The 21,389-nt window shown below is 40.0% G+C and overlaps 1 protein-coding gene across 1 annotated transcript in view; it reads left to right on the forward strand.

The window, feature by feature from the left end:
• GRIA3 (glutamate ionotropic receptor AMPA type subunit 3) overlaps positions 1–21,389 on the forward strand; it is a 400,526-nt gene that overhangs the window by 213,938 nt on the left and 165,199 nt on the right. Inside the window, exon 7 of the mRNA XM_004713054.2 lies at positions 19,917–19,939. Within this exon, the coding sequence (XP_004713111.1) occupies positions 19,917–19,939 (23 nt within the window). The remainder of the gene's footprint in view (positions 1–19,916; positions 19,940–21,389) is intronic.

A 21,389-nucleotide genomic window follows, 5' to 3' on the forward strand; every position in this document is an offset into this window, starting at 1 on the left:
CGCAGGGCCATGGGCCAGTGAGGAGCATCTCGTCTCATAGTGGGGTTGGCCATGTGGTCCTCTCTGTGGACTGGCTGCTCTATTTGGCCTAGTGGGTCAGGATGGCAGACACTGAGCTTAATGAAGTCCTAGAGGTTAGAACTACTGCTTATAAACATGAATGATTTTGTTAAACCATCATTGTACATTATTAGGAAATTTTCCTAAAATAAGAGCCATGAAAATGTAGGCATTAGAAGGTTCATCACATAGCTGCACGATTACAGAGCCCTGTCCTAGGTTGTAACAGATGCTGCAACAAAAGATTTCATGAGGACTGTAAAAAAAAAACCGTTTACAACAGCAAGACAAGAGCTAGTTGTTACTGAGGTTCACATTGCCATAAGAGTCTATTCTTTAAAGTAATTTAGACCTTGAAGTTTCCCTATAGAGAGACACCAAGCAAGGCAAAACGAGAGTACAAAAGCCCCCAAACCCACGGATGACAAGTCTTGTCCAACTCACAGCGACCTGCAAGATGGAGTGGAGCTGATCCAGAGGGTTCCCAAGGCTGTCACATCGTTCTCCAATGAAGCAGCTAGTAGTTTCCAACCACCGACTTCTGATTAGCAACCGAGTGCTTCATCATTGTGTCACCAGGACTCCTACAATTGAGTAGTAACATAAACACTTAAATGTGGAGACGAGGCTTCGTTACAACACTAACAGTGAGGGGCAAAGGCCATTAATTGATTCATGTCAAGGTTTCGACTTTGATGACACCGAGTGTGGTTAAAAACCCTGCATCCGTTTTATGTTACCACTCAACCACTTAATCTTTTCAGTGGTTGAAGCAGCTTTCCTTGAATGCAGATTTGATAAGGTTAAACTGTCTCTACTCAAAGATTATGAAAACTGGACAGAAAAAGGGGCACCATTCAATGGGCCAACACCAGAACTAGAGGAGATCAGGGACAATTACTGACACTAAGTGGAGCTTTAAAGTGGAAGAGCTTAGTAGTAAAGCACCACGAGTTTCCCTCCGAATTGTTTTCAATCTACATACCAAACAGCCTCTCAAATGTGTGGGTACTACCACCACCCTAAAAAGAGTAGTAATTGACCAAATATCTTCTCAGCTATCCCAATGTGAGGCCAAAGACTACACATCTAAGTACTATCCAGTGGGTGTCACCAGGGGATGAGGGGGGATGTGGTCTGCACCAGGTGAAGAGGTGGCACCAAAATGACTATAAAATTTTTGTGCAGTGTTTCAGTAGAAATTTATTATTCACAATATCCCAAGAAAGAGCTAACTATGACAAAAACATGCTTCATGAGCCCCAATTACATGTATTTAAGCAAGGCGAAAACTCCATGTTAATCATTTGTGTTTTGAACCTTCCAATGAACTCCAGTCAGAGTTATCGCTCTTACCCAACTACAGTGATGCTTGAAGTCACGTGGTTTTGTCCGCACTACTACAAACACATGCTCTTGTTTTTGTTGCTTCCAATTTTTATAGTCACTGATTTTGTCAAAATGTCTCGGGTTTTAGCTACAATATTATGGTAAATTGTATTTGTGGACCTATATCAAAACCTTTTTAGAGAAAGAAGCATTAATTAAAGAAAATGGAGAAACAATTTTAGAAGCTTTCACTCAATTATTATTTAGGTTGTGATTCAATGTAGAAAGATTTTGTAAAATAATGCTGTTCTTAGTATTCGTATAATCTCAGAAATATCACATTTAAGCAGTGTATAACTACATCACATGTTATTTTATGATTAAAATTGATAATAAACATTACTGAACATTCTATGTGGTCTGCCATGCAAGGAGGACCATGTGGGCACCATGAGTTACCATTTTGAGTGACACAAACCACTTCACCTTTTATTATCTCAACTTCAGCCACAAAATATTAAAATCTTACCCTACCCTACTAGTATGATGTCGGAATGAATCAGACAGCGTCTCTAAGGTGTTCTAAGATCTCAGAGAGAACAATTCTACAAATACTCAGAATTATAGTTAGAGTCAAAGCACCTCATTGCTGAAGGGAAAGAAGATGAATAAGGAAAGAAAGATATGGTCTTTGAAGCTGAAGAACCAAAAAAGCATTTAAGTTCCAACTCTAATTTTAGATGTTCTCAAGAAAACAAGATTAACCTAGCCAAAAATTTAAATGAAACGCCTTTACCAAATCTGTGAGAGTGGTCAATACATGGCCCCTCCCCAGACATTTCTATGGCCATCTTCAAGGTTTAGATTTGTGAGTGCCCTCAATAGAGTGACACATGTTTTGATCATATGTCTGTAGGCCAATCAGAGGTGACCTATCATAGTGGCATTACCAGTTACTCCCACGTCAATTCCAACTCATAGCAATTCCATGTGTCTCAGAGTAGATTTACTCTCCATAGAGTTTTCAACAGCTATCATCTTTTGGAAGTATATCACCAGATATGCCTCTAGGTAGATTCAAATCATCACCTTTTGTTTACCAGCCTAGTGCTTATGTGAACCTTCGGGACCCATGTAATGGGGTTCATTGGCCGTTTAAAAAGGTATTATATTCAAACATAAGTGGTATGACTTAAATTGTTTGCATGCCTTTATTTGTTCCAACAGAGGTAGCCCTGGCTCTATGCATAATTGGATTATTATTGAGGACAGGATCAGGAAGGACAGTGTCTTCGGCTGTGCTTGCTAGAAAAACAAAACAATGAGACATATATGTATATACAGAGAGCAATTTATATCAAGAAAATGGCTCACACAGTTGTATAAGCAGGCAAGTCCATGGGTCAGATGTTAGCCTGGAGATTTCTCCTGACTCAAGTAGCACAGAGGCTGATGATCAGCAAGAAGATGATAGGCTATTGCTGCAGAAGCAAATGAAACTAAAGTCTGCAGATAAGATAGCCGACTGCTGGCTTAAGTCCCAAGAACCGACTGTTGGAATACTAATAGGATCCAGACCCAGGAAAAGACAAGAAAACTCTCCCAAAGTATCTACATATGTTGGAAGTAGGTCAAATCACTGAGGAAACTTCCTTTCAATTGATTGAACCTGGGCTGTGATGTTTTTAAGGCTGTTATATTCCATCCTAATTTTCTTGCAACTGATTGGCTATTCATATCAGATTTCATTATGGAAATAATTACATTGTATTAGATCACATCATGGGTGATTACTAGGTCTTACCTGCTAAACCACTGAGAATCCTGGCTCATCCAAGTTGACATAAGCCCTTAACTATCACAGGTGTATCCTTTTTAGAGTTCAGCATTGGCTAAAAATGTGCCTGCCAATCTTAAGAATGGGTAAACATAAAAGGATCATTAGGAGAAACTTTCTTAATTCATGCCAAATCAGAGCCTTGAAATGATGCTATCCAAAAGAAAAACATACTTGGAGGTAAATAAGAGGAAAGGACCAAAATAGAAAACACTTCAGTAACATTGTGCCTTAGATTAAAAGATGGGGATCCAGGGACATTTAAGCAATGAACTGGACAATAAAAGAGGGTACTATCACAAGCTTCTTAATGGCCACTCATAAGTACCTGGCCATCACTGCTATCTCTCCAACAGCTAAGAGCCCTTTTCCCTTCTCTTAACCCATTTCAAACTACTGCCTGTGCTTAACTTGAGAACCTCCTACTCAATAAATTGCTCCACCTCTCTCTTACCTGCCCAATATAAAATCAATTGTTGCTTGATAGATTGTCTTGATGCAGATTTCTCTAAGGCACAAAAGAAAGAAGCACACCTTATATTTATACGCATTAACTTAATTTTAGTCTCACCCACTCAAGCACAACACAATCCTTCAAACTCTGACCCAAGCCCCTTCACTATTTGGTGTCCATAGCAACCGCCATCAAGCAATTCGGAGAAAATTGCAAGGAATGGCAGGAAAGGACAGCTCCCAACAGAGCAGTTAACTCTTCTGCCATAGTCACATCAATAACAGATGGCAGCAGGCCCAGTCCTGAATCCTCAAGAATTTGCTTCCATCAGGGAATAGAACATTGTTCATCTTTCTTCCTCAGAAAAGTTATAGGCTACTGCTCACACCCAACGTGTGGAAAATAGAGTGAAAACTAAGTGCATGATATTGGAACTAAGTAGGAGAAAGATTTAGCTTCAGAAAACTTCTCAATGGTACACTTCCCCAAAGACTATGTCTACTACAGCCTCAACTGCAACACCCTGCTTGTTAAACTAGGACAAGTGAACTTGAACTCACAAAAGGATGCCTATTGCCATAAAATTGATTCTGACTAATGGTAACCCCATGTGTTATAGAGAAGAATTGCTCCATAATGTTTTCTTGTTGGTATCTTTAAAAATCAGCTCACCTGGCCTTTCTTTCATGCTGCCATTAGGTGGGTTCAAACTGCCAACTTTTAGGTCTGTAGTCAGCCACAAATAGCTTGCACCACCTAGGTACCACACAAAAAGAACAAGATACGTGAAATCCTAGACACTTTCTTTTAAAGCCTTACCACTCAACAACTTACAACACATACTTTAACTTTCTTAATTCATGTCAAAAATGATATATGATAAGCCAATGACATCCATCAAAGTGTGTTTTGTAAAGAAAAAGTGCAATCCTAATAATGGCCCAGGGAGTAGGGGATTGATGAGTCACTAGAACAAGGTATGGTTTCCCCAAATAGAGAAAGTTGTTCTGTCTGCAAACGTTTTTTGTTTGTTTGTCTGTTTTAGTTCCAGATTATTTGCTGTGCTCAGAGCTTAGGTAAAAATCTTCAGATGAAGATGAATTTCCCATGACTGTACACCAGAGAGGGACAGAATATCTCATTACAACAGGACCCAGCATACCTAACAAAGACTGTATAAACAGGACTAGCTCCGATTCAGCTCTTTGTGGAAACTGAAAAGGGTCCCATTACTCGAGTATCCTCTTCACAGAATCTACTAAAATAGAAATAATATTTGAAGTGAGAGACACAAGCGAATGGCTTTATCTATCTTCTTAAGTGCATGAGGGTGGGGTGAGAAACAGAGGACGGGCTCTTTTGCACAAACCAGTAGATTTACTGAAATGTAAAGAGCTAGTTTCAAGTCCTCCTTGAAAACATAATGGCATTCCTATCCATGCAGCCTATGTCTGCAGTCCTGGATAAGAATTAGTAGAAGATGTAAAGAAAGACTGCAAACCAATAAGACATGGTCACAGCCCTCAAGCCTAAAGCAGGGGAGCAGGCAAGTAAACAGATGATCGCAGTCTAGGGTGATACATGCAGTGAACAGAAGGGAATACAGATCATTATGGAGATGCAGAAGAAGTATGCCTAATTCAATCTGACTCAGAGATCAGGAAAGGCTTTTCCTCTGGATATTTGATTGACCTGAGTCTTGAAGGATAAAAAAAAAAAAATCATCTGGTTTGGTGGAAGTAGGTGGAGATTTATATTCGATTATGCACGAGAAGTCCCTGGGTGATACAAATGGTTAAGCACTGGTGACTAACTGAGAGGTTGGTTGTTCAAACCCACCAGAAGGCACCTTGAAAGATAGGCTTGACAATCTACTTCCAAAAAATCACAACCATTGAAAACTCTGTGGGACTCAGTTCTACTCTAACATAGTAAGAAGGGAGCAACTTGATGGTAACTAATATTGATAGAAGCCCTACTTGACAGGGTGAACGTTAGTAAGCATTGCCAATTAGGAAATTGAGAATAAAACAGAGTGGAAGAAACCTGATACCAGCAAAGACGTAGGCTATATTTTTATATTATCTAAAGTTCCCTTTCTTGATATGGTTTTTATCCTCACCAGACACTGCAGTAATCTGAAATGAGAAATATTTGCTTAGGGATTCAACTACTACTTCGGTTTAAAATGATGAAACTGAGGCATGGAGAGTGGAACTAATGTACGTCATACTATAATGGCCACACAACTACTAACCTAACCAATGTTCATGCCATGAATACAATAGACACCTACACAGGAATTTCCCGGAATAGGCCACTTTCCTTCCCTCCCCCACCCCACTTTCCATCTCCAGTCAGTTAGTCACTCTGCAAAAACCAAAGTCACTGCCAATGAGTGCACTCTGACTCTTTAGAGGCCCTATAGAGTGAGTAGAACGAACCTGGTGACGCTGACTTGTCACTTAGCAGCCCACGGTGGAACTCATTATGCCACCGTGGCTCCTTGAGTTGCTCCCAGATCAGGGAAATCCCATGTGTGTCAAAACTGAACTACGCTCCATCGGGTTTTCAATGGCTGTGACCTTTCAGAAGTAGATCACCAAACCTTTCTCCCCAGGTGCCTCTGGGTAGAATGGAACCACCGACCTTTCAGTTAGTAGCTAAGAGTTTAATTAGGTCCTAGAATTAGTGTTGAGGTAAAGATAGCCAATTCATGAAAGCGCGCAGCTGTCTGCTCTTGAGTCAGCCTGCAACAGAAGGCTGCCCCATCGGCTTGGGGATCAGACTTGTCATTCACAGGATTTTTTCACTGGCTGGTTTGCAACAATGCCAGGCCTTTCTTCAGAGTTTGTCTGAAGCGCCAATGCAACCATTCAGCAGCATCGCAGCATACCAGCCTCCACTGACAGAGGGGTGGTGGCTTGACATGAGATGCACTGGCCAAACACAATCCCGGATTTCCTACACGGACGGCACAGATTGTACCAACGAACCACCACTGCCCCCATATGAAATTCCAGAAAGATAAGAATTGAGGTTATTATCACTTTTCATCTATTTTCTCCCCTGTATTTGAGATCCTTTCTTTTCTTATCATCCAAACAATCACTGAATAGCTGTACTAAATGCTGTACATACTGGGTTGGGCTGCACAACTGCAAACTTAGAAGTTCGAAACTACCAGTATCTGAACAGGAGGTTTTCAACTCCAATAAAGAGTTACAATCTCAGAAACTCACAGGGGCAGGTCTACGCTGCCTTATTGGGAGGCTATAAAGCAGAATTGACTTGATAGCAGTGAGTTTGGTTTGGGTATAAAACTGGCCAGTGTCCTGAATGGGTTATAGTCTTATTAGGACACATAATAAATTTAGTTTTTAAAAATTAGTAAGCTTAGGGGCAAAGAATAAATAAAAATATATTGGAAGTCACAGGAGGAAATGATCTCTAGACAATTTAAGTAAAATAAAGGCATTATGAAGTCAGGGATTTTTGTGTGTGTTTAGTTCACTGCTGTATCACCAGCACCTAAAACAGCCTGGCATCAAGGAAGTGCTAAATGCATATTTGTTGAATGAAATCAATAAGTGTCCTTCATTTTGCAGGGTGGGGGAAAGTCCTGACACTTGTCATTTGGAAAATAATCCCAGTCTTGTATGGATTGCAAATGTTTGGTTTTGACTAACGGCACATTTTCAACAGGCCTCCCCAGGGAGAATTCTAGAAGCGATTGCTAAGCCTATGACTTTACATCTTTGCAAAATCTCAGCCAAGCTTTTTCGTCTGATGCTCCCTGCAAAGTGTGGGTGCGCCCAAATGATGAGGGGGATGTGGACCGAACTTATTGTTTCTTTGTCTTCATTATGACCTCAAGTGCTTTTCTGCAAAGACCCAGCTGTTAGGTAACAATGAAATTCTGGAAGATACAGTGCCATTATTTGCTTGGCTGTTCTAACAAGTGAAAGCATACATTTTGACTTAAAAACAAGTGCCTTTATTGAATTTTGGTTGGGTTGAAGGATAAATAGTTATGATCACTGTCAATAAGCCAAGGTTCTTAATTGCTGTTTGAGATACTTATAATTCCATTAAGGAGATCAGAAATGGGTATCAGAATACAATTCCCATTAAAGAAATAAGAGCAACTTAAAATGCAGTTATTTTGTGCATTCTCAAATGGCTAAAATCTTGATCTTCCAGGGCTTTGTACTGGCTTATGATTTTTTACAGGTGTTTTATCTTTTATACAACTTCACCTAGATTGTCTACTCCCATGAAGATGTAAAGTCTCAAAAACCCACAGAAGCAGTTCTACCCTGTCCTATAGGGTCACCATGAATCAGAATCAGCTTAGTGACTGTGAATTTTTCAGTATGACTTCCAGGATTTGGGAAGGTATGAGCCAATAAAATGTACCAGGCCACTGAAGGGAAACCCAAGCATGACTGTAAAAGAGAAAATCGGTCAAGGCCAAGACAGCCTACTCTCACTGTGAGTTACACTAACCTTATGGTACTACCGTCCTATGCCAGCCCCTAATTTCAATGGAAAGAGTTATATTAACATGGATAGAGAACAATTTGGTATATTCTCTGCCTTCTTACAAAAGCCCACAAAGCCAAAATAAATTTTCAGCTCTGTGGGTGTATCTCCTAAAAAATTAGATTATCATATAGTATTAGACATGCAACCCGGGTGGCATAAGTGATTTGTGATCAGCTCCTAGCCTAAGGTTGTTGGTTTGAATCCACCCAGTAGGACAACAGAAGAAAAACTTGCCTATCTGCTTCCATGAGGTTTTCAGTCAAGAAATCCCGGTGGAACAGATCTATTAGTTAACAGGTGTGGTCACCAGGCATCAGAATCTATTGAATGGTAAGAGTTTGGTTTGACTTTGTGGGCACCATCAGAGAGATATGTACTAAGTGTATTGTCCACTGTAACCCTTATACATTTGGGGTTTATGGTAGAATCTAAAGGGAAAGGGAAAAGAAGCATATAAACTTCCTGTGACTGGTATTAGGTGCATCAAATCGAGAATGACTCATGATGAGCCCAAGTGTCTAAGAGGAACTGCCCCATAGAGTTTTCTAGACTAAAATCTTCACAGGAGCAGGTCACCAGGTCTTTCTCCTCTGGAGCCACTGGTTTGAATAGGCAATCTTTTAGTGAGCAGCCAAGCACTTAACACCACCAGGACTTCTAGGCATAACATAGAGTACACTAAAATAATTTTTATTAGGCAACTTACCCGAATTACAGCAAGAATAAATATTGCCTTGTAAGCATGGGGAGCAAGTAATGAAGTCCCCAAGGAACCCTGAAAATAGACTTCTGAGTCGGGGGCAGGGTTTGGGACCTCATCAGACCAAATGGGAAAACATTCATAAGGGTCACAGACAGACCTGGAAGTATTTATAAGCTTTTGTTTTGTGTTGCTTCTTTTTTCCTTTCTTTTTATTCGCTCCATGTCTATCTATATAAGTTAGGCAGAATAAACAATCCTGAGGAGAAAACAATAGGACTAGTGGTTCCGGGAGACATGAGAGAGGAAGGGGTGGGAGGGGGAAAGGGGAGCCAACAAACTCAGGGATGGGGAACCATAAGAGATCTAAAATTGATGATGAGAAGGCGTAGAATGCCCGGAGGAGTCTGATCAAGTACAATGTATCTGAGAGGTATAACTGAGAGCTGAATGGAGGGTACGCATGAGAGTGGGACAGGAGAAAGGTGAAAGGAAATGGAGGAAAGAACCAGGAGGCAAAAGACATTTATAGAGATATAAGTATAGGCATGTATATAAGTAAACATTAATCTATAATGATATGGATATAGGTCAATGTACATATATTTATATGTTAAGTATTAAGATAGCAAATGGACCTTGGGCCTCTACTCAAGACCTCCCTAAACACAAGAACACTTTGTTCTAATAACCTGGCACTCTTTTAGAAAAAAAATTATTTTATTGGGGGCTCATACAGCTCTTATCATAATCCATACATACATCCATTTTGTCAAGCACATTTGTACATTGGTTGCCATCATCATTTTCAGAACATTTCCTTTCTACTTGAGCCCTTGATATCAGCTCATCCCCCCACCCTTCCTGCCTCATGAAACCTTGATAAATTATAAATTATTATTTTTTAATGTGTTATACTGACCTCTGTCTCCCTTCACCCACTTTTCTGTTGTCCATCCCCCAGGGAGGGGGTTATAAGTAGATCATTGTGATCAGTTCCCCCTTGCTCCCCCTACCTTCCCTTTCCCCTCCTGGTATTGCTACACTCAATTTTGGTACTTCAGGGTTTATCATCCTGGATTCCTTGTGTTTCCAGCTATTATCTATACCAGTGCACATGCTCTGGTCTAACCAGATTTTCAAGGTAGAATTGGGGTCATGATACCGTGGGGGAGGGGGAGGAAGCAATAAAGAACTTGAGGAAAGTTGTATGTTTTGTCAGTGCAACACTGCACCCTGACTGGCTTGTTCCTCCCTGCCACCCTTCTGTATGGGGGTGTCCAGTTGCCTACAGATGGGTTGGGGGCTCCATTCTGCACTCACCCTCATTTACAATGATATGATTTTTTTGTTCTTTGACGCCTGATACCTGATCCCTTCGACATCTCGTGGTCACACAGGCTGGTGTGCTTCTTCCATGTGGGCTTTGTTGCTTCTGAGCTAGATGACCGGTTTTTTTTAACCTTCAAGCCTTTAAGACCCAAGACGCTATATCTTTTGATAGCCATGCACCATCAGCGTTCTTCACCACATTTGCTTATGCACCTACTTTGTCTTCAGCAATCGATTCGGGACAGGCCGGTGTGCTTCTTCCATGTGGGTTTTGTTGTCTCTCAGCTAGATGGCTGCTTGTTTATCTTCAGGTCTTTAAGACCCCCAGATGCTATATCTTTTGATAGCCGGCACCCTCAGCTTTCTTCACCACATTTGCTTATGCACCCGGTTGGTCTTCAGCAATTGCGTCGGGAAGGTGAGCATCACAGAATGCCGATTATTAGAACAAAATGTTCTTGCGTTGATGGAGTACTTGAGTTGAGGCCCAATGTCCATCTGCTACCTTAATACTTAACATGTAAATATATGTACATAGATCTATTTCCTTATCCTTCTATATAAATACATTTACATATGTACATGCCTGTATTTAGACCTCTATAAATGACCTTTGCCTCCTAATTCTTTCCTCTATTTCCTTTTACTTTCCTCTTGTCCCACTATCATGTTCATCCTTCATTCAGCTTTCAGTAGTTCCTCTTGTCTACTTTGCCCTTGATCAAGCCCCACCAGGCATTCTATGCCCTCCTCGCCAGATCACTTGTTCCCCTGTCCCTAGGTTTGTTAACACTCCCCATCCTTTCCCCCACCTCCTCTTCTCACATGTTTCCTGGAACCTTTGGTCCCATTGTTTTCTCCTCCAGATTGTTTACCCCACCTATCTTATCTAGATAGACATGAAGAGACAATAACAAAAGTAGACAAAGCAAAACAAAACAATAAAAAACAAAGACAAAAATACAAAAGCCTATAAATAGTTCCAGGTTTGTTTGTTGACCATTAGGAATGCTTTCTGGTCTAGTCTGATAGGATGCTATGCCCTGGCCCCAAAGTCTATTTTTGGTATTCCCCGGGGACTTCATTGCTTTGCTCCACTTGCTGCTCTGTTGCATGCTCTTAGTGTTTTGCCCATGCGTGGTGGGATCACGCTGTCTCCAGTGTTGTCCCCCAACACACTATGGGTCAGTGATGGACATTGTGTCTCTTGGTGGGGTCAACCCAATGGTCCTCTCTGTGCATTGGCTGCTCTGAGCAGGAATATCATCCTTAGGGCTTTGGAGGGAACCTAGAACTCTTTAATACTCACTTCCTGATATGATCATGGAAGACAAAGTAGATACCTAAGCAGGTGTGGTAAAGAAAGCAGATGGTGCCCAGATATCAAAAGATATAGCGTCTGGGGTCTGAAAGTCTTAAAGGTAAACAAGCAGCCATCTAGCTGAGAAACACAAAGCCTACATGGAAGAAGCACACCAGCCTGTGTGATCAAGGGGTGTCTGATCACAAGGTTGGATATAACATATACACACACACACACCAGAGAGGGACAAATAATGGAGATATGGGTGGCGGGAGACAGCGGATGGTATACGATATGAAATAACAATAATAATATATAATTGATCAAAAATTCAGGAGGGTAGAAGGGCGGGGAAGCGGGGGAAGAAGAGCTGATACCAAAGGTTAAAGTAGAAAGAAAACATTTTGGCAATGATGATTGCAACATATGTACAAGTGTGCTTGATACAATTAAATTATGGATTGTTGTAAGATCTGTAAGAGCGACCCAATAAAATGATTAATAAAAAATAATAAATACTGCCTTCTAAGGGTTTCCACATATTTTCAAAGATTCCTGGAAAATTACCTCCTTTGATCCTCTAAGGTAGGTTCCTCAGACATAAGAAGGTGAAAATATGAGACTTCATGGTTAAGAGTGCTGAAATCTAGTCCTTACAAAAGAACTAGACCAGTTCATGGGCCACATCTAAAAGAGTGCAAGTGGAAATGGCAACAATGGAACCCTCGTTATACATTAACGATGCTCTGCTCCAATAAGCTTTTGCAATGTATGGCTCATAACTTTTACTATGGGCGTGGGCATTTCTCTTTCCCCCTCTGCTCCCGTCAGTTTACTGAAAGAACAATTAAGATCCATCTGGGACTAATTATAACGCATCTTGAAATTGAACTTGTAGCCATTACCCAATTGAGGTCACTTAGTTTAAATTAACGTGCCTGGTCAGAACACAGGTTTAGTTATCTTTAGAGCCCACTGCTGAGCAGCACCGGCTCTCTCAGACTTTTAATTAACTAGCTAAATAACCTGCACTGTGACAAGCTGCCTATGATTTGATGGAGTCATTCATTTGCATTTAGACAATGATCAAAATACGGAGTCCTAGAAACCTTTGAAGCCCTTTGTTGAAGGCTGCGAGCCTCTTCTCTTTGGTTCCCTCTAATTATTTTTCCTGTGCTTTTGTTCAGATTATCCAACATTCATCACAAATGCAGCTTACAATTAAACAATGGCAACTCGTGTCATGTGCTGATAGGGAATCGAAACTTGAAGTCATGATCATATGAACCAAACCCAGAGCTTTGAGAAATAATTAGGGAGAATCAAAGGGAAATTCCCAGGATGCTCAGCAACAAAGAGACTTTCCGAAGATTCAGGCCACAACTGCTCCCCACTAAGATAATAACACATAATAGCGGTAGGTGCTCAATCTTTGTTGAATTGAATTCACAGTGGGAGCTGACCATCCCACAATAATAATAATAGTTCTTATCATTAGTAATTTTATTATAGCTGCTACCAATTATGGACTGGGCTTTGGAGTCAGACAAATCTGAGCTTCCCTCTAACCTCCATCATTTTCTGCCTGTGAAGCCTGAGGCAAGTTACTAAATTTATCTGTGCCTCAATTGACTAACCTTGAAGACAGTAACTAATAGCACCTACCTTAAAAGATTGTTGTGAGGTTCTATGGGCAAAGCACACAAAGAAATCACTTTGCTCAGTATCTAATACACGGGAAGTCTATTATGTCCCACTACCAAATCTTTGCCCATTGTACCTTCTCTCCTTCCCATTGTACCTCTCTTCTCTTCTCTCATACATCAATAGTTACCCCCATCATTCAAAATCTAATCTAAAAAACACCACCTTCCTCTCCAGGAAGGAAGCCTGGTGGTGCGGTGGTTAAGCTATTTGCTGCTAACCAAAAGGTCAGCAATTCAAACTCACTAGCTGTTCTATAGGGGGAAAGCTCCGGCCATCCGCTCCCATAAAGATTACAGCCATGGAAACGTGTGGCATCAGAATCAACTCAACTGCACACAAGTACAACAGAATAAAAACCTTCTTTGTTTCTGTTTCCTGCATGTGAACTTTGGCAGTACCTCTCCCTGCAGCACATTTTTCTAGATTTTGCATGGTTTTCAATGGCATATCCTTCCACTTCTTTATAAGGACCTGGACCTTTCTCCAGGGTGCATTCCCCTTTACGCCTTTCACATTAGAAACATTTGCTGAACATTGCCTTGGTGCCACACACTTAGGTGCGATATATGCTGTAGAGCATATGAGATAAGCAAAGGGAAAGGTTTGGAAAGGGAAACACATGGGTTGGATCCCCTTATATCTCAGACATTCTACTAGGAATTTTAGGTGCATTTCCTCATTTAAACCTCATGATAACCCTAAGAAGTAGAAGCAGTCATGATTCTCATTTTAGAGATATGGAAAGAGGTTAAGAAAGGTAAAAGTGTTTGTTCAACAGCGTTGCACTAGGAAGAAGATGAATGGGTGATCCAGGGCATTCTGGCTACAGAGTCCCCACACATCACCATTGTGTTAGTCTGAGTTATCTAGAGAAGTAAAGCCAGTGACATTAATATATGTATCAGAAATAACTTTATATCAAGAAATAATTTTATATCAAGAAGGAGTCCCAGCCCAATCCAACTCAAGTCCATGGGTCCGATGCTACCCACACTAGTGAGTGCAGAGTCTCATGGATCCAAGGTTAGTGGGAACATGGCAGGACACCAATAGCTCCCAGGTTGGCTCCCAAGGTCAACAGCCCACCTGGGGCTGCCCCTGGAAGGAGATAAAGAATCCCAGCAAGGAGGAAGGCAAAGGGCCACATAGGAAGAAAAGTCCCCAGTGTGTATCTTACAGAAAGGCCATATTCCTAAGGATGGACTCCATCCACCTCTACACTTTCACACAGGTTCAAGTTGACATGAAATCTAACCGCCATAATCATTGTATTCTACTGCCCACATGATTTAGTTGTTTTTAATCAATTACAATGATGCACGGCAAAGAAATATGTTTAAATGTCAAGTGTTATAAGTGGGGCGGAAGGGTTGTCACAGTTATAGCAGATGCTGTGACTGTCCTACTCTTATCTCTTTGACATTTACCTTTCCAATACATGCTTTTCTCCACTTGAGGACGTTCTCTCAGCCTTAGTGGGGCAAGTCAGAAATGCTGGGAAAGTAATACACCTGATAGCAGCTATCATACAATGGTGAATGGGAGTTGAGTAATGAAGACCCCAGAGTCCCGGCTCCTCAGGGGGGACAATTGTGAAGTGTGTTCCACACCCCTCGCAGAGATCCCTGGTGTTATCTGCTCATTAATGAACCTGTACTGGAGTCGTTCCTTTTAGTACCTCACTTCCCCACTTCCTGACACATGGTTCTTAGATTTACTTGAACTTGTTGCTGATAGTTGCTGTCAACTTTCTGACCAATGATGAACCAGTGCACAATGGAACACAATGCTGCCTGGTCTTTACTATCCCCTATGATCAGTTGTGGATGGGAATGTCATGATCCATAGGGTTTATACTGAATTGTTTTCTACAGTAAACCACCAAACATTTCTGTCTAGTCTGTCTTATTCTACAAGCTCCATGGAAACCTGTTCAGTATCACAGCAGGACACAAGCCACCATTAACAGACGGGTGGTAGCTATGCTTGAGGTGCGTTGGTTGAGAAGATGGTAAGAATTTTACCACTGAAACACTAATGCTTCTATCCTAGTTGTCCTCAAATCATTGTCTCCAGGTTTGCCTCTAGATTAGGTTCTCTAGAGAAGCAAAAACAGTGATGTTTATGTTTTTATTTATAGAAAGGGAGTTATATCAAGAAATGGCTTACACAGTTGTAGAAATAGTGCAGTCTGGTTCAGGTCAGGTTTCCCCTGACTCATGGAAGCTGATGAACAGGAATCAGGATGATGAAGCAGAGACAGTTGGAGCAGGGCATGGGCTGGTGGATACAGAGGTTCGAAGTCAGCCAAATGAATCCACCATTGGTAGTCTGCTGACAGCTCCTGGGACTGGCCAGCTGATGCAATGGGAGATGAAGGAACCAGATGAACAATCCAACTCCAGCAGAAGGTGAAGGGCCAAAGACAATTCAACTCCTCTCTCTCTCTCTCTCTCTCTCTCTCTCTCTCTCTCTCTCTCTCTCTCTCTCATACACATACTACACACACAAACATATGACACCAAGAAGATGTCATCTGACTTTGATCCAATTGATAGACTGTAGACTGGGCTCTGCCCCTCCCCTTACCCAGTACTGTCTAGGGATTCCTAATCATCACAGCCTCTAAAGATATAAAGCAAGAGCCTTTGAGAAATTCCCCCATTGGCTCCTTTTCCAAGAGTATGGGTGAGTGCCCTCATGCTGCTCCTTGCTTGCTCAACATACCCTCAATGTCCCCATTTCTACCCTTTTCATGAAAAGCCCATCATGGAGGGTTCTGATTTTAGCTTTTCAACATGAGTTTATGATCAAATGGATGATGATTCTTAAATTTCCATGTTTATCAGCATCACCTAGGATGAGGATTAAATTAAATACATCCAGACCCCACCCAGACCTTATGAACTGGACTCTGGAGATAAATCCAGGTGCTTCAGAAACACCTCCTTAGAACTCCTGTAATCTGGACTTCAAGGGAATGTAGACTATGTTCCTTAGTGTTCTCTCTGCCTTGTGGCCTCTGTGGATTTAAGTGATGAAGCTTGGGATAGCTATGCCTCCCTATTCCTGGAATAAAGTCTGGATAAAAACAAGTCTAGTTGTTACCCTCAGAGCACAGCAGCCCAAGCCACCTGGGTGACCTTTCACAATACACAGTAAAGAGTCTTCTTACTGCCAAATCTCTCTCAATGCCTGCACCCTATTCTCATCTCCTTTTGCTGAAACACTGGGATGACTGCACGTACACAATTAGGTCAGGAAACATAGGCTAGAAACAACACACACACACACACACACACACACACACGTCTCTTTCCCAGCCATGGTTGCTGTGTGATTTCAATTTACAGCACTGATCAATGGTAAGGACAATTGAAGAGGAAGGGAAGGAAGCAAGTGCTATTAGTTTACCCACAGCTTCTTGTCATTTTTGCACCTCCAACACAAATGCCCAAACTCCAAGTGCAAAACCTCAGATTTCACCTCCAACATATTTCTGACCAAAGCAGTGGCTTAGGTCAATACTTCTCTTCACTGATGCCTCTCCAAATCCCCCACCCTCTTGTAGCAGGAAATGAAATCAAGGAAGGCTTTGTGGAAGAGAATTTGATTTCCACAAGCAAGGGTGGATGAAGGGGCCTGGCAATACAGAGCAAAGAAGGCAGAAAGTAACTAACACCAAATAAGCACCAGACACTTGGTTAAGAACTACAAATTATTCAATTTATTCCTTTCTGACATTCTATGAGGTAGGTACTAATGACCACACCATTTTACAGACAAGGAAACAGAGAGTTTAAGTCAATTGCCCAGATTTTACAAGGTCTATGGAGGAAATGTTAAAAGTACAATATGGCACTTAGAATAATGTTGTAGTGTCAACCAACTCAGGGACAAGGGAACAACAAGTGATCTGAAATTGATGGCTAGGAGGGTATAGGATGCCTGGTGGGGTGTGCAAAAGGGCAATATAGCTGAGAGGAATTACTGAAACCCTAATGAAGGCAGAACTTGATAGTGGGACAAGAGGACAGTAAAAGGAAATAGAGGAAAGAACTAGGAGGCAAAGGACATTCATAGAGATCTAAATACAGGCATGTACATATGTCAATGTATTTATATGTAAGGATATGGAAATAGATCTATGTACATATGTTAAATATTAAGGTAGCAGATGGGTTTTGGGCCTCTATTCAAATACTCCCTCAATGCAAGAACACTTTGTTCTAATAACTTGGCATTCCGTGATGCTCACCTTCCCAACATGATTCCTGAAGACAAAATGGGTACATAAGAAACTGTAGTGAAGAAAGCTAATGGTGCCCACTTATCAAAAGATATAATGTCCAGAGGCCTTAAAGGCTTGAAGATAAACAAGCGGCCATCTAGCTGAGAAGCAACAAAGTCCACTTGGAAAAAGCACACCAGCCTGTGTGATCATGAGGTGTTGATGGAATCAGGTATCAGGCATCAAAGACCCAAAAACTATATGGTTTCTTATAGTAGTGTCCTGTAATTTTCTTTGTAAAAGTTTTTTGTTTCTCTCATTAGGTTTCTTTTTAAGTACTGCATCTTTTATGTGGCTATTATAAAGGGTATTGTTTTCTTTATCACTTTTTCAGGGCTCTCTTCATTAATATACAGGAATCCTACTGATCTTGGTTCAAGTAGAATTGAACCCCTGAAGAGTTCAATCTCAGAAACCCACAGGGGAAGTTCTACCTTGTCCTAAATGGTTGTTATGAGTCAGGAGGCACTAAATGGCACTGAGTTTGGTTTTTGGAATCCTGAATCCTGCCATGTAGCGAAATCTTTCCATTGTTTCCAACTTTTTTTTTTTTTTTTTGGTCAAGTCTTTGGGGATTTCTACATATAAAATCATATCATCTACAAACAGTGAGAGATTACCCTTCTATCCCTCTTTTGTGGAGTGTCAGGAACGAGTGTTGGGTATCATCAAATGCCTTTTCTGTGTCAATTGATATGATTGTGTGGTTCTTTATTTTGGGGGTTTTTTATATGGTGGAATATATTCTTTTTCTAATGTTGACCCTGATTTTCATACCTAGTATAAATTCCACTCAATCATTAGATATATATAACATGTATAATAATACAATATATAGAGAGAGGGAGTTGGATTCTATTGGCCTAGGTTTTGTTGAGAATTTTTGCATCTGTATTCATAAGGGATATTGGTCTGTTATTTTATATCTCTGTGGAGTCTGGTTCCGGTTTCAGTATCATGGTTACTCACTTCATAAAATGAGTTTACTGACCTTTTCTATATTCTGTAATAGTATGTGTAGAAATGATCACAGATCTTCTCTGAATACTTGATAGAATTCCATAATGAAGCCATTTGGTCTTGGCCTTTTTTCCACTGGAAGTCTTTGAATGACCTGGCTTATTTTGGGATAGGTCTGTTGAGGTCTTCCATATCAGTCTTTTAATTTGGATATATGGTGTGTTTCTAGAAATGTGTCCATTTCATCTAGGTCTTCAAACTTCTTGGAGTACAATCATTCGTAGTAATATATTGTTATTCTTGTTTCATTTGTGATATCACCCTTTTAATTTCAAATCACATCTTCTCTTTCTATATTTTTGTTAAGTTTCCCAGTGTTTTGTCGATTTTGTTAATCTTTTTAAAGAACCAACTTTTTGCCTTGTTGATTTTCTCTCTTGTTTTACTGTTTTTCAATTCCTTTTTTCCTCCTCTAAGTTTTATGATTTTTTTCTCTCTTGGTGGTTATATTTTGCTGCTCTTATTCTAGTTATTGAAGATGTTGGTTTTGTTGAAAATGATTATTTTTGCTTTCTCTTTTTCATGTGTGTGTTGATTGCTATAAATTGCCCTCTGATAATAGATTTTGCTGTGTCATAAAGGTTTTGGTATGTTGTGTTTTCTTTCTCATTTGTTTTAAGGAATGTTAAAATCTCGTCCTTTACTTCATCTATTACTCATTCATTTTTACGTAGTATATTATTCAGTTTTAATGCATTTGATTTCTTGTCCTTGTCCTTTGTATTGTTAATTTTTAGTTTTAGAGCATTCTGGTCTAAGAAAATGGAGGGTAGAATCTCGATATTTTTAACTGTATTAAAGTTGAATTTATGACCTAACATATAGTCTATTCTAGAGAATATTCCAAATGCACTGGAAAGGAATGGATGCTGTGTTGCTGTTGGGTGAAGGGTTGTTTAGTTCTTCCATGTTTTTACTGAGTTTCTTTTCAGATGAACTTTCTTTCAAAGTGGTACATTAAAGTCACCAACTATTATTGCTATATTGCCAATTTCTCTTTTCAAATCTGTAAAAGCTTGATTAATGTATCTACAAGGTCTTTCATTGGGTGCATATGTTTATTATAGTTCTGTGTTCTTTGTCTGTTCTTCCTTGAGCCGTTATGTAATGTCCTTTTTTCTCTCTCATGATGTTTTTTGTCTTGAAGTCTATTTTATCAGAGATTAACGTTGCTCCTTTTCAAATTTTGATAAATCATTTTATTGGGTTTCTTACAGCTCTTATAACAATCCATACATCCATTGTGTCAAGCACATTTGTACATGTTACATCATCCCCTCTTGCTTTTTTGTTACCATTACTTTGATACAATTTTCTCCATCCTTTGAGTTTTAGACTATTTTATCATTTTGTCTCAGGTATGTTTCCTGTAGGCAGCATATTAATGGGCCTTCTTTTCTTATCCAGTCTGCTACTCCCTGCCTTTTGATTGATGCACTTAATCGATCTACATTTAGTGTCATTATAGGTGGATACGGGCTTTTTGCTGTCGTTTTACTTTATCTGTGTGTGTGTTCATTGGTTTCTTTGTTCTTCCTCAATTTCTGTGCTGTTTTGAGTTTTTTTTTTAGTTTGTTGATTTCTGGGTGGCGTTGTGTTGTATGTTGCTCTCCAGTTTCAGCTGCTGTTTGATTTCCTGTCCAATGTGTTCCCTATAGTATTTTTTGTATTACTGGTCTTGTTGTCACAAACTAATTTAATGTCTCCTTGTGTGGAAATAACTTTTATTCCTCCCTCATATTTGATGGATATAAGAAAGATTGTTAATTGGCAATTGTTTATTTCAGTGTATATATAATCACTCTATTGTCTTCTTGCCTGCATTGTTTCTGCTTAGAAATCCAAGTTTATTCTTATTGGTTTTCCTTTGTAGGTAATTGTTGTTTTTTTCCTAGCTGCTTTTCTTTTCTCCAATATTGGAGAGTTTGACTATAATATGTAGGAATTTTTTTTTCTTTTGGGGTCTATCCTGCTTGGGGTTCTCAGCTTCTTGAATAGTTATTTTCTCCTCTTTTATAATATTAGGGAAGGTTTGTTTGTTACATTAGTTCTTGTACTATTTCCTCTATAGATGTTTTTGTTTCTTCCTTCTCTGGAATCCAAATGAGACATAAAGTGTTTCTCTTGATAATGTCACACAGAAATTTTAGGCTTTCTTCAGATTACTTTCCTCTCTGTTGATTCTTCCTCTCGTCAATTGTAGTCAAGGGAAATGTCTTCAAGCTCGTGAATTCAGCTCTCCGTTTCTTCTATTCTATTATTCTGCTCTTTTACCATGTTGTCTAATTCTGTTATCTGTATTATTTATCTTATGGGATTCTATTTGATGTTTCTAGTTTTTCTATTCATTTGGTCATTTTCTAGAACATTTCCTCCATCCATTGAAATTATCTGAGCATAATTCTACTGAATTTTATTCCAGGTAATTTCAAGGACTTTTCTTTGGATCTTTGGTTCTGATTGTTGCCCAGTTGTTTGGTGTGTGTGTGTGTGTGTGTGTGTGTTGCAATTGAATTGTTTCCACCACATCATGGTGCAACTGTTAGCGTTAGTAAGGGTGCTGGTTCATTTGGGATTAGTTGGCTTTGTCTTGTTGGGGAACAGGGATGGCCAGGGTCTCCTGTACTGGAGCATGAGGATGACTAGGGACTGCCTTGCTAGGGCATGAGGACCTCTTGATGTCTTTCTCCTGATTGTTGAAGAGGGCTTCACTTACCAAGTGTGCTCTCTTCAACCAGAAGCAGATTTTTATTTTCTTGTATATGATTTCATAGATATTATTGCTGTGTTCATGGGTAAATTTAAGTA

Source organism: Echinops telfairi, unplaced genomic scaffold (assembly GCF_000313985.2).
Source record: "Echinops telfairi isolate 266 unplaced genomic scaffold, ASM31398v2 ScPeMD7_6080;HRSCAF=6971, whole genome shotgun sequence".
Lineage (NCBI taxonomy): Eukaryota > Metazoa > Chordata > Mammalia > Afrosoricida > Tenrecidae > Echinops > Echinops telfairi.